Source organism: Podarcis filfolensis (genome assembly GCF_964270895.1).
Source record: "Podarcis filfolensis genome assembly, chromosome: 17".
Lineage (NCBI taxonomy): Eukaryota > Metazoa > Chordata > Lepidosauria > Squamata > Lacertidae > Podarcis > Podarcis filfolensis.
In genome coordinates this window covers 7896100-7910100 of record NC_139621.1, presented here as the reverse complement: position 1 = coordinate 7910100, position 14001 = coordinate 7896100, and the positions used below count along the sequence as shown (strand labels likewise).

The 14001-nt window shown below is 48.0% G+C and overlaps 1 protein-coding gene across 1 annotated transcript in view; it reads left to right on the top strand.

The window, feature by feature from the left end:
• The first annotated feature begins 10839 nt into the window (after positions 1-10839).
• Positions 10840-14001, top strand: part of LOC310752702 (mitochondrial adenyl nucleotide antiporter SLC25A23-like) — a 47493-nt gene continuing 44331 nt past the window's right edge. Inside the window, exon 1 of the mRNA XM_083593617.1 lies at positions 10840-11404. Coding sequence (XP_083449743.1) covers positions 11210-11404 — 195 coding nt within the window. The 5' untranslated portion in view covers positions 10840-11209. The remainder of the gene's footprint in view (positions 11405-14001) is intronic.

Below are 14001 nucleotides of genomic sequence, written 5' to 3'. Positions count from 1 at the left end.
TGGACGCCATTTTGTTACACGTGCTGCTGCAAACTTTGCAGTGCAAAGCCAGGCCGGGGAGCCATCTTAAGTTGAGGCTGCATAGGCCTTGTGGTGCCAATGATTCAGATTCCATTCAGTTGAACCTCTCGTTACAAAGTTGGTTGGACAGTGTTCTCGAAGCTACCAGCATGAGTTTGACCAGACTGCAGGAGGACAGGAAGACTGGAGTGCCTGGAACAGGTGAGGCTGCAGGTCCCTTATTTTGGCTGCTGGTCCTTTATTTTCAAGGCTGCTGGTCCCTTATTTTCAAATCTGTAAGTTGACAGCTATGCACATGACCCGGCAGCTGTACGCCAGCTCCCTCGGCCAATAAAGCGAGATGAGCGCCGCAACCCCAGAGTTGGCCACGACTGGACCTAATGGTCAGGGGTCCCTTTACCTTATGTTTATCCTAAGTCTACAACGCTACCTTTTCTGTGTTCATTCCATATTTGCACACACTGCTCGAACAAATGCTGCCTTTTCTTTGATAGGTGGGTGCATACCTCTACGTCTCAGTCACTAACAGTATATTTCAGTATGCATCTAAATTATATCATGTGTTAAACAGCTATTGCATTGGCTGTTGCACCATTTACCCTGCAGTCCTATAGATATATCTATGAGTTCAGTGGGACTTGCTCCCACCTAGAGAATTGCAGTCTCATATCGCCTAGATCTTTTCAGCTTGAAAAACATGGATTCTCTGTGTGGGGGGGTGTTTCACAAATATACAGTATTCATGATGCAGATCCTCATGATGCAGACCCTTCCTAGTTTAATGCAGAATCCTCTCCAGCTTCCCCAAATTTACAGTTTTCTGATGTTGGTTTCTAATTCAATGAAATATTGTAACAACCATATCAAGAGATCCCATCTGACTGCTCTTGTTGTTTTTCCATTCAGATGGTATAAGAATCATGTCTATTTACCTATCGTTATTTATAATTTATTTATAGTTGTTTACAGTTACAATATCTACTTGAGTTGCCTATAGTTTATTTATAGTTCATTCTTTTTACAGACACACACATCCTGTTTCTACTTTGAGGGGAAACAAAATACTTTGGATAGTTTCTCATGCCAGCAGGAATTTAAGCAGATTTATAATAATTAATTTCAACGCTAGACCTCAACCTACATTGAAGCTCATACTTGTTTTACATGCCATCATTACCTGGAGATAAATCAACCCCCTTCCGAGACAAAGGAAGCCCAGGGCACACAAAAGTAAACTGGATGCAAGTTTTAATACAAATTTTACTTTCTTGGGCTCCATGATCACTGCAGATGGTGGCAGCAGTCACGAAATTAAAAGACGCCTGCTCCTTGGGAGAAAGGCGATGACAAACCTAGACAGCATCTTAAAAAGCAGATACATCACCTTACCGACAAAGGTCTGTATAGTTAATGCTATGGTTTTCCCAGTAGTGATGTATGGAAGTGAGAGCTGGACCATAAAGAAGACTGATCGCCGAAGAATTGATGCTTTTGAATTATGGTGCTGGAGGAGACTCTTGAGAGTCCCATGGACTGCAAGAAGATCAAACCTATCCATTCTTAAGGAAATCAGCCCTGAGTGCTCACTGGAAGGACAGATCCTGAAGCTGAGGCTCCAATACTTTGGCCACCTCATGAGAAGAGAAGGCTCCCTCGAAAAGACCCTGATGTTGGGAAAGATTGAGGGCACAAGAAGAAGGGGACGACAGAGGACGAGATGGTAGGACAGTGTTCTTGAAGCTACCAGCATGAGTTTGACCAAACTGTAGGAGGCAGTGGAAGACAGGAATGCCTGGCGTGCTCTGGTCCATGGGGTCACGAAGAGTCGGACACAACTAAACGACTAAACCAAAAAACAAAAAATGCAATGCATCAGGAGAAAGAGATCAAAGTGAGGAGGGATTTGCTGAAATAATAATCTGAAGTGGAATACAAAAAAGGGAGGTGTGAGGAAGTCAAAGAAACAAGCAAACGAAAGTATGACTATGGATGTTTTAATTTGTTTTTATGTATTGTTTATTGTTGGATTTTTCTTTTTTTTTATTTTTGTGTTTTTATTTGTTGTTATTGTTTGTGTTTTATCTTTTAAAACTTAATAAATATTACTTTAAAAAAAAAAGAGAGATCAAAGTGAGCAGCAAGCTGGATGGCAACAGGTCCCTGCAGAGAACTATTGTACTGTTTCACACCATCCCAGTCTCCAGGCGGCAAGATACTTTAGGGGTTCCAAGTGCTTTACTGATGGTTCACTTTCCTTGGAATGAAGGTCAGCAGAGACTGAAGTGTTTTTAGGATACATAGTTTTATTTATATTTAACTTGAGTTCAGGAGATAGGGACTCACAACATGAACACCTCAATAGATCTTTTTTAAAAAAAAATTAAAAGTTTTTATTGTTAAAATAATTCAGCATTAATACACATGTATTACAAATATACAAGCATACAAACCTACATTTCATACAATCCTTAAAAGTGCTCTAACACAAGGGTGGGGTGAGGGGTGGTGGATGGTGATGGGAAAAGGAATTATCTGTGGGATTGAGTGTAGGTATGTTTGAGCACACCCCAGTAGATCTTGTTTCTCTCTTAGGTTTCCAGGGGAGCATCCAAGACACAACTTTGGACCCAACACAGAGCAGACACAGCTCTGTCTCTACCTTCTAGCATCCTTCCAACTCTGACATACAACTCCCATACCTAGCACCCCTTGACCTATTGCTTTTCATCTTTATTTTTGGTTATATGGTGTAAGTGTGGTGTATATATGGTGTAAGTTATATGGTGTAAGCGTGGTGTATATAAGTTGGTGTAAGCGTGGGGCTGCATATTCCTGGCTTGCAGGAGGTTAGACTAGATCAGGGGTCAGCAAACTTTTCCAGCAGGGGGCCGGTCCACTGTCCCTCAGACCTTGTTGGGGGCCGGACTATATGTTGCCATGATTATGACCCGCATTTTTGGAAAAAATCTTTATTGGGACCAACCCCAACGTTGCCCAAATGTGATTTTTTTGGGAGGGGGGTTTCCCTCATACACCCACGCTGCTTCCTTTGCTTTTTACGCGTTGACAGTTATTATTTCTCTCGTAAGGCGGGGTGGGGGGCTGAGGTAAGTGCACCATTCCTGTCAGCCCTGGAGAGCATGTGCGCATGCATGGGTGAAGGCAGTGGCGTAGCGTCGGTTGTCAGCACCCGGGGCAAGGCAAGTAATTTGCGCCCCCTAACCCGTGGATTTGCGCCCCCTAACCCGTGGATTTGCGCCCCCTAACCCGTGGATTTGCCCTAACCCCAGATGTTGCGCCCGGTGCGGCCCGCCCCCCCTGCACCCCCCACGCTACGCCACTGGGTGAAGGGGAAAGCCATTGGCCACGCTAAGTTAGGCCGGCGCCGCTCAAGCAAAAACATTATTTTCCCCACGTGAGGGAAGACGAAGCGGTGGCAGCTATTTACCTTTCCATGGCTCGTACCGTGTAGCTAACAAGTGGCTTCCCCAGCAGAGCGCAGAACTGCTCCGGAGTGCAGCCACCCAAGCGCTCCCCGCTTCCTCCAGCAGGGAGCGCCGCCGCCACAGACACAGGCGGCCATCACTCCTGAGGCGCCTCCGAGCCCTTGCCACCGCAACTGCCCTTCCTGAGGTCAGTCGCCGGAAGCTCTATGGTGGAAATCCGACCTGTGGCTCCTTTTCCCTCTTCCCCACCCCAGAGGAAAAGATTGCTGCGCATGCGCGACGGACGGAGAAGGGGCTTGTCTCAAGCAGTCGCCCACCTCACTTTTGACCCCCAAGCCTGGCTGAGTCACAAAAAACATCATGCGCGTGCACTATGCCGGCTGCCTGGATTCCCAGACTGTGCGCAGGCCGGATCTAGAAGGCAATTGGGCCTGATCCGGCCTGCAGGCCTTAGTTTGCCGACCCATGGACTAGATGATCCTTGGTGTTAAGTTGTGGGTGAACATATCAGACGACACAGCGATTCTTCAAACAGCTCTTGTTTATTCAGAGGCCAGAACAGAACAGAACTGAAGGGTTCAGTCAGCCTGCTTATATAGAGCTCCAGTACAACGTAACTGTAACAATTTTCTAAAACTATCCAATCACTGAACGTCACTTTTGATCCCTTATTTGCATAACTATCTAAAGTATCCCCCTGCTGGCCCAGGGTGAGAACTTCAGTACATAACACTTGGGGTCCCTTCCAACTCTGCAATACTGTGAATCTATCCTAAGTTGACTTGCCACCCAGCCACACGAGGGGGAAAGCCCTGCCCATTTGCCTCAGTGGCTACAGAGCTGCTTCTTTGGATATGTTAAACGACAACACTGAACTGGCCAGTCTTAACAAAGGTTTGGCTGGTTTCCTCTTCTTACCCACCCACCCCTGCTGACACAGTATCATAGGTTTGAAAGGGGCTCGGGGAAGGATGGAAGAATGAAGAAATCCCGACAAAAGAACAGTGGCAAGAGAAGTTGATGGACTACGCAGAACTGGCTAAACTGACATACAAATTGCGTGAGAAGGACAGCTGTGACTATAAAGAAGAATGGGAACTTTTTACAAAATACTTAAAGAAACAACAAAACAAATTGGACTCCTTGGCAGGTTTTGAATAAACATACACAAATTTATTTGTTAATATAATAGATGGACAATTCAGAGATTTTTACATTTTTATAACATGCAGAGAATAGCATGTGTTAATAAAAATCAGAAAGAGGAACTGAGGGAAGTTGTAGGGGGGAGGGAGGGGTATGAGGGAGAGATGGGAGGGAGGGAAATTGCGGGGAAATATGGTAATTGTTGGAATAATTTCATATGTGAAAATAATCAATTAAAAAAAAATCTTTTTAAAGGGGCTTGGGGATCATACAGAATAATCCCCCAAAAACCCTCTTTTTAACAGTATGTTATGAGCTAATTACCTAACTGTAGTTTTTTAAAAAAATAAAATTCAAAGTACTGTACACTTACTTGGCTGTGAAGTTTCACTTTATGTAGTCCTTTCAAGCGTTCAAAGCCCGTCACCTGATCATTCAGTCATAATCTTCCTTACTCAATCCTAAAGCAAGCTGGCATTATTATCTACCATATTGCAGAGGACTACGGCTGAGAGGGGGCGGGGGAGGCTTACGTAAAGCCATCCAGTGCGTACATGGCAGAGGGGACGTTCAGGGGCTTCCTGGTTTTCAGCTCAGCCTGCTAGTCCCTTCACTCTGCCAGCTCACTTGCCACCAGGATAGCAATGGCAAGAATTAGGGAAAAGAATACAAGCTCCAGTACAGGCTCCATCCAAAGATTACTCAAGCGATGTGTATCCCGCCCGCCCGCCCCCCATCTCACCCTGCTGCCAAGCTCTACCACTATTCCCTCCCTGCTAGTGATCTGCCCTCCTCAAACAGTATGGCAGTGGTTTTCAACCAGGGTGCTGTGGCACCCCGGGGTGCTTTGACACTGGGAAGCAACATTTTTGTTGCATTGACACCTGCAGTTGTTCTAACCTAATTTTGATGTGCTGATTTCATATCTGAAGTTGGCTTTGTTCTGTAAGCTCTAGGGTTTTTTTGCAATTCATGTTTTTTCACTTTTCACCATAATCTTTGTTTTTCACAACGCAAGAATTCAATATTTTATTAAACACATAGTCAAAGTAGTGCAATATGAGTATAAATGTAAGTGACTTATATAGCATTGAACATGACATGTTCAGTTGGAGGTATGCAAAAAAATGTATTCCCTTGGGATGCACAATATACTGGGGAACATTTTTTTTTTCCATTTTCTGTTGCATGAGATTTTTCAGCTGCTGTTATATGTTCTTTCAATGCTGATTTCAAATCTGAAATCGATTTTCGTGTACGTGCTATAGTTATCTTTCAATTTCTGACTTTTGCCGATATGTCATATTTATACTGGGGATATGTGGACACTGACACATTTTTGCCTACTTGAAGAAGCCATGGTCTGATCTGAAAAATACAAATATTTAGGTTACAAAACTAAAAATGAAGAAAAATTAAGTTTGCAAAACAATAATTACCATGTGGTTAGGGTAGATCAACGTGTCAGTCACTGATGGGCTGCCCTTCTCTCTCCTCAGCGAAAAGCCTGCAAGCGCCGCACACACGCTTCACGCGGCTCGTGAAAGGGAGCACTGAGCAGAGCCTGGGATGCATACAGGCTCTGCTCAGCATTCCCTTTAAAGCATATTTTTTTTCTTGCATTCCCCCTCTAAAAACTAGGTGTGTCTTATGGTCAGGTGCGTCTTATGGAGCAAAAAATACAGTAGATATTTCACAGAAAACATCAGTTCAACAATGAACCACTCGGAAAATCCCATGTTTGAAATTGCTAGGAAAGGGATTAAAAATAAAACTGCAACATGCACAGTTCTGGGATGACCCCATTTTTCTTACTTATTTCACTTCTACCACACAACTGAGTTCAGAGTTACTGCTCTTTTTTAACCAAAGTCCTACCTTCTCTTGTGCCTTTAACACAAAGCCAGCCCAATACCTTTTTGCTGCCTGAAGGGAAGAGCAAAATGTACTCTTCGCTGCCCCATTCCATGTACAAAAGCCAACTGGACTGGAGCTGTGTTTTACTGCTTGGGAGCAGAATAATAATGTCAACGATGCATGGCAAGCAAACCGCATGACACACAGAGCTCTTGTCTTCCAACCCCTTGTCCCTGCTCTGCACCCCTGTCTTTGGGTTTCTCCGGCGATTGTCTCTCTTGCCTGATGGCAGGGCCTGCCCTGCTTTAACAGAAGCACCTTCCTACAGAAATAAAGCAGGGGACTTCTTTCTCCTGCCTTGGAGATAAAGGTGTGAGGTAGGGAATGAGCTGCCAGGTTTCTGCATGTGTTTCTAAAGACACAGAAGCTTGATCATTTGAAGAAGAAGAAGCTGAAGCTCAATCTAGATAAGGTTTAGTGGGTGGTTCCCAAGACCAGATGGGTGGGAGGTCGCCTGCTCTTGACAGGGTTACACCTCCTCTGAAGGAGCAGGTTTTTAGCTTGGGGGTACTCCTAGATCAGGCATAGGCAACCTTCGGCCCTCCAGATGTTTTGGACTACAATTCCCATCATCCCTGACCACTGGTCCTGTTAGCTAGGGATCATGGGAGTTGTAGGCCAAAACATCTGGGGGGCCAAAGGTTGCCTATGCCTGTCCTAGATCCTTTGCTGCCACTCGAGGCTCAGGTGGCCTCAGTGGCCCAGAGTGCCTTCCATCAGCTTCAGCTGGTGCCCCAGCTATGCCCCTATCTGGACAAGGATAGCCTAACTACTGTTGTCTATACAGTGGTACCTCAGGTTACATACGCTTCAGGTTACAGACTCTGCTAACCCAGAAATAGTGCTTCAGGTTAAGAACTTTGCTTCAGGATGAGAACAGAAATTGTGCTCTGACGGTGTGGCGGCAGCAGGAGGTCCCATTAGCTAAAGTGGTGCTTCAGGTTAAGAACAGTTTCAGGTTAAGAACAGACCTCCAGAACGAATTAAGTTCTTAACCCGAGGTACCACTGTACCTCAAGAACCGTCTCTTTCCATATGAACCTACCCAGACCCTGAGATCATCTTCTGAGGCCCTTCTTTGTATGACGCCTCCTCAAGAGGTCTGGAGGGTGGCAACACGAGAACGGGGCCTTCTCTGCAGTGGCTCCCCGTCTGTGGAATGCTCTTCCTAGGGAAGTTCACCTGGCACCTTCACTATACACATTTCGGCACCAGTTGAAAATGTTCCTTTTTAACCAGGCCTTTGGTTGATCTGATTGACATCCTATGCCCTTTTAAAATGTTGCTCTTTGGGGGTGGGTTATTGGTTTGTTGTTTTTAATTTGTTTATATATATTGTGGTTTTTATGTTGATCTTTTCTGTGAACCGCCCTGAGACCTCCGGGTATAAAGGTAAAGGGTAAAGGGACCCCTGACCATTAGGTCCAGTCGTGGCCGACTCTGGGGTTGCGGCGCTCATCTCGCTTTATTGGCCGAGGGAGCCGGCATACAGCTTCCGGGTCATGTGGCCAGCATGACTAAGCCGCTTCTGGCGAACCAGAGCAGCGCACAAAAAAGCCGTTTACCTTTCCGCCGGAGCGGTACCTATTTATCTACTTGCACTTCATGCTTTCGAACTGCTAGGTTTGCAGGAGCAGGGACCGAGCAACTGGAGCTCACCCCGTCACAGGGATTCGAACCGCCGACCTTCTGATCGGCAAGTCCTAGGCTCTGTGGTTTTAACTGGCGGCTCTTGGTGGTAAACAGAAGAGGTCTGGGCTGGCTTTTCTTTCCACTTCCTCCAAGGCTTGCATTACTCCAATCAAGAGCTGGCAAGAAGCAGGCAGGCTCCTTGGGCAATGCCCTGGTTCACATTCCTTTTCCGCATGCACAGCAAGGTGGTAGGGAAGATGGAAACATCCATCATTCCCTTCTCTCCACCCAACCTCCCCTCCGCTCCAGCCAGACAAATTGCCCCACCAGAGCGGTGGAAGGAACAAACAAAGGCATTCAAGGCTGGAGGATTTGGAGGCATGGCATGTACGAAAGCAGGAATTAAACCTGGCCATGCTTACGACACTTCCAACGACAGCAACAGGCAGGGGGTAGAAAAGGAGAAAAAAACGAAAACCTGCGTCCGGCTAATTCACGGGAAGAGATTATCTTTAGCGTCAGTCGGTGGGCAGAGCTTGCAGGAACTAGCCTTTCATGGGCTGCGGGGTTGGATCCAGTCTCCAGATCCCACTCCACCCACCCACCCTCCTTCCCTCTGCTCTGCCAAGAACGCTCAAGTCTTCTTCGTAGGAAGAAGGAGATGAGACAAGGTGCCTTTCTCACCAGCAGTTGTGACAGTGCCACCAAAGAGGAGAGCCTAAAGGGGTTCAGGGGAAAGGGGCCCTATAGCTTGGTGGCAGGTCCAACACAGCAGAACTTCCTAAGTTCCCCTTGCTAGCTGGCACCAGCCCATTTAAACATCCATGGGCAACTTTGATCCAAGGCAGCAACCTTATCCTGTGTCAACCTGGGTGGCTGTGGGTGTTATTGGGTTGCTGTTTTCATTTTGATTACAGTGGACGCTCGGGTTGCGAATGTAATCTGTGCAGGACGCAATTCGGCACTTCTGCGCATGCGCAAAGCACAATTTAGCGCTTCTGCGCATGTGTGACCTCTGAAACCCAGAAGTAACCCGTTCCAGCATTTCCAGGTTTCAGAGTGTCCGTAACCTGAAAAAACGCAACCTGAAGCGTCTGTAACCTGAGCTTTAACTCTATATATTTTGTGGTTTTATATCTTGATTTTGTTCTGTGAACTGCCCTGAGACCTCCGGGTATAGGGCGGTATATAAATTCAATAATAATAATAATAATTTTTTTAAAAAAAAACCCATTGGTCCACCTTTCCCACTATTGACATCTCAACTGGCTTTGATCCTCTCAGATCTCAGTAGGGCTGGGGTTGGGGGATGGGATTGTAATGGGAACCTACCTAATGTCCAGTTCCCCAAACCATGGATAGCAGGTGGAACACATCCTTCTCTGAAATCTTGCTAAGCCACTGCTGGACAGTAGAGTGGACTAGATGGGCCAGTGGTCAGACTCTGTGTAGAGGTCAGTTTCACATGCTCTAGTGGAGAGTTGAAATTTAAGTAGTGGCTCCCCTGAAACCACATTGTGAGATCACGGCAGAAATGGCATGTGAATTGCCAGGGTATTGAGGGCTGCCAACCCTTTAAAAAGTGAATCGGCAAAGCTGTGCAGGATAAGGCAATTGAGAGCTACGGGTCATTGCAGGGGGTTGGCCTAACCCTTCCAACTCAACAAGTCGGTGAGTCGTCATAGTTGTGTTTTACCTGCAGTTTGCTGGAAGCCGCAAGCAAGAGCCCTCACATCCCATTCACAGGCTTGCAACGGACATCTAGCTGGCCACAGTGAGAACACAATGCTGGATGACATGGGGTCTTGGGCCTGATCCAGGAGGGCTCGCCTTAGGTTTCTCTGAGCTCCTGATCTGCAGCCCTGGCTGCAGTTCCATGCACACTTACCCAGGACCCTGGAGGGAAGGAAGCCTTGTGGGAGCTGCCTCCTAAGTCACTGTCTGCAGACTTGCTGCAGGGAATGTAGTAAGGTTAAGGCTTACTGGGAAATGATACATACTGAAGTGAAAAGGAGGTTTAAAATAAAGTTTGTAAGAACAAAAACCAGAAGCTTTTCTTTTGGTAATTATAGGGACAGAACTACCTAAAATGTATAGAAATTTATTCATGTATGCTACTACAGCAGCAAAAATATTACTGGCCCAAAAATGGAAAGAAGCAGAAGTCCCAGCAAAAGAAGAATGGATACAAAAACTTATGGAATATGCAGAAATGGTGAAACTTACCGAAAGTATAAAAAATCAAGATAACAAACTTTTTATAAAAGAATGGAAATGGATGGTTGAACATTTACGGATAAATTGTAAACAGATAGGAACCTTGGCAGGATTATTGTAATAATAACCTGCAGTTTCATAAGAGTATATATTTAAAGAAGATGAATAAAGGAGCAAATTAAGTTCATTTGGATATGCAGAAGATATTAAAAACAAATTTGAGGAACTGCAGAAAGAAGTCAAGTTTGGAAATGTCAAAATGATTGTGAAATCCGCGAAATGTACAAACCTGAAAAATATAAATTTAAAAATTGATAATAAAAAGACTTGTTGCAGCAGGGAAAGTCTCCTTGCAGGAAAAGACTCCGGGCGGCTTCTTCGGGCAGGCGTAGCCAAGACCCGGCGACAGAATGGCCGCTGCGGGAGAAGGCAGCGCCGCAGCGCGGCTCGGATCCTGCGCATTTGCCGAGCGCTGGCTTGCGGAGCGCCTAAGCCCTCCTGACGCGGTCGGCCCCCTCCCTCCCCCTCCTTCCTTCCTTCCCCGCCCCCCGGAGGCGCATTAACCCTTCGGCGCCCGTGCAGCGCGCCTTCCTCCCGCTTTCTCCCGCTAAGCGGGGAGGGGCGAGAGGAGGAAACGGCCGAGGGAGGCGACGCCAAGCAGCCGTCGGTTAAATGCCCTTGCGCGGGCGGGCGGCGGCGGAGGCGTCTCCGTTTGCGAAGCGAGCCTGCTGGAGGCCGGGCAGCGGCGCGATGGTGGCCCCCGGCCCGTCGGGCTCCTCCGCGGCCAGCAAGACCCGCCTGTTGCCGCCGGGGCTCCGGTGAGACCCAGGATGCTGGGTCCCCGGGAGAGAGCGGCGCCCCGCCAGGCGCCCCCCGCCGAAAGCGCCCGGGACCCCGAGCGACACCAGCGCTGGGCCAGCCTCTTCGAGCAGCTGGACACCAACAAGGACGGGCGCGTGGACGTCCACGAGCTCCGCCAGGGCCTGGCCCGGATGGGCATGAACGCCGGCTCCCACGCCGAGCAGGTGGGTGGCCAGCGCGGGGAAGGCGCCCGGGGCGCCCCGGGGAAACGGAGGAGGGGGGCGCAGGGCGGGAGACCCTCGGGGCGCAGGGCACCTCTCCGTGGATCGCAGGCGTCTGGGTGGCACGCGGTGCCCCCCCTGCTCTCCAAAGACCCCTTGCCAAGTGGGTGGCCCCTGGACGGGGCTCCCGCTGGACCCTGGAAGCGCACGGATCGAGGAGGGGGATGTTCACCGGCGCCCTGAAGCCGGATGCAAGCGGCGACTCGCCGAAGGCAAAGGAGCCCCTTCCTCTCTTGCATCTTCCCTTTCTCCGGCGGGGTGGTCTCCTCTTCTCCGCTCTCCCGAGGCCAGAAGGGAGCCGTCTGCTGGCGGGGACGGGGGGCTGATTTGGGCGCGCTGCCCGCCCGGCGGCTGGGGAAGGGGCCTTCTGCGTCTTGCACAACCCGTGAACGGGACGGATTCCGCCCCCTTTACGCGCACGACTCCAGCATTGCACTGAAGCTTTCCTTATGAGTCAGCCCTGCTCCTACTCCGGCACCAGAAAAGCGCTCTGCCCCCGCCTCCCCCCCCCCGCCCGCTTGTCAGAACCGTGACAAAATAATTTCTCCCGCTTTGCAGTGGCAAAAAGAGGTGCCAGCGTAGAAGTGGGTGCATGCCTTCCAGCCGGGTCTCGGAAGGAGGGCAGGGCGCCTGTGTTTTTTCCAGGGATCTGTTAGGAGGAGGGGAATTTCACCTGCCGCAGCTTCTCACCCTGACAGGTGCCACACACACCCCAAATTGAAGAAAACATTAAAGGTACAAAAAGCCTTCTCTTTGCACCCTGACAAGTGCAAAGGGACGTGCGCGCACACACATATCCAGGCAGGATTTAATTTGGGTCATGGAAACCACACTGAATGCCAGGGATCAACAAGCGGAATATGCTAATAAAAATTCCTTTGAACATGTGCAGAATGTATACGCAGGGTAACCGCAGTGTGCCCTGCACTCAGGAGGATTAGAATCTGGGCTTTCCAGGACAGCTGGACATGCTTCTAAGTAATTGCCTGTTTTGTGCAGTGAGAGTAGCTGTGCTAAGTCTGTTGCAGCAAAAGCAGCAGTAAGTCTGTGGCACTTTTAAAGATGAACAGAACTGCTATGGTAATAATAATAATAATAATAGTAATAATAATAATAATAATAAATTTTTATTTATATCCCGCCCTCCCCAGCCGAAGCCAGGCTCAGAGCGGCTAACAACAGTAAAATAATACAGCATTCTAAAATCAATTCATTATAAAATCAGTTCAAATCAAATTGATGGCAACCACTGGGCTAGAGTTCTGTGAAGAATTACCAGAGGAGGGGGTCAGGCTGTGCCTTGGCCAAAGGCCTGGTGGAACAGCTCTGTCTTGGTAGGGGTGGACTTTGGTAATCTTTGGTACTATGGCACCATTTGTGGCCCCCAAATGGGTCTTCTCAATTTTGCACCCCCTCAGCTTGGTGTCCTGTGCGGGAGAACTGCCCACACCACCCTAAATCCGGCTCTGGTTGTGGCACAAGCTTTTGTGGATTTTTATTTTTTATACACTTATGTACAAAGCGTTGTCAGGTTTGTGAATATGTATATGGATATAGGGAGAAAAATAATAAACAGTGGAGTCAAATGGCAATTAAATGCTGCTGCAGAGGGGGCTAACCTTTGATGTCGCTGGACTCCCAGTGGCTCTAGCCAAGTAGAGGTGAAACTAGGCTTTATTTCACCCGGGTCAAAGACCCTGTTTGGCACGCACGCACACACACACACACACTTGCATATACACAGACACAGGCTGGGAGCCTCAATGGCACCCCTCTGTAGGCTTCACTGGGGGGCAAAATACCTGGCTAGCCCCGCTCCCCATAGCTGCAGCTCTGCAGCCAAGCATGACCAAAGGTCAGGGATGATGGGAATTCAACAACTGGCTAGCCACCTTTGGGCTAGTGTATCGCAAACAGTGCCATGAATCCATATGCCTACCCAAACCCACTTCCTGATGCGCTTTTATTTACATTGACCAACAAGCAAGGTTGAATCCAGGTTAATGGTTAATGGTAGTCCTGGGGCAATATATAATTATAATTCTGGGAGCATTGGAAGAAAACAATGACTATCTCAATCATTTGCCCTACTGCCCTTAAGATATGCATATTAATGTATTTAATCCTGTGAAAGGAAAGTATTTTTGTTGTTTGCTGCCTGTCTTCTGTACTTTTCCAGATGTTATTTTGCAGCAGCTAGCTAATGCATCGTTGGCAATCTCTGTACCTTCATCCAGAGAACACAGGACAACTTGTGTGGTTATTCTTTAAGTGTCTGCCTGTGGATCTATTGCTTTATTTAGCTCTGCTGCTTGGAATAGTCTGGTGAAAAGGAGCAGAGGTTTAAAGTAGGGATGCCAAGCCTGTGGTCCCCCTGAATTTGCTGGACTCCCAAGTCCCATAATCCCTGACTACTGACTCTGCTGGACTCCCAAGTCCCATAATCCCTGACTACTGACTCTTGAGAGTCCAGCAACATCTGGAGGGCCACTGGTTCCCCATCCCTGGGGAAGGTATCCTTGCCTTGGGAAGAGATATCT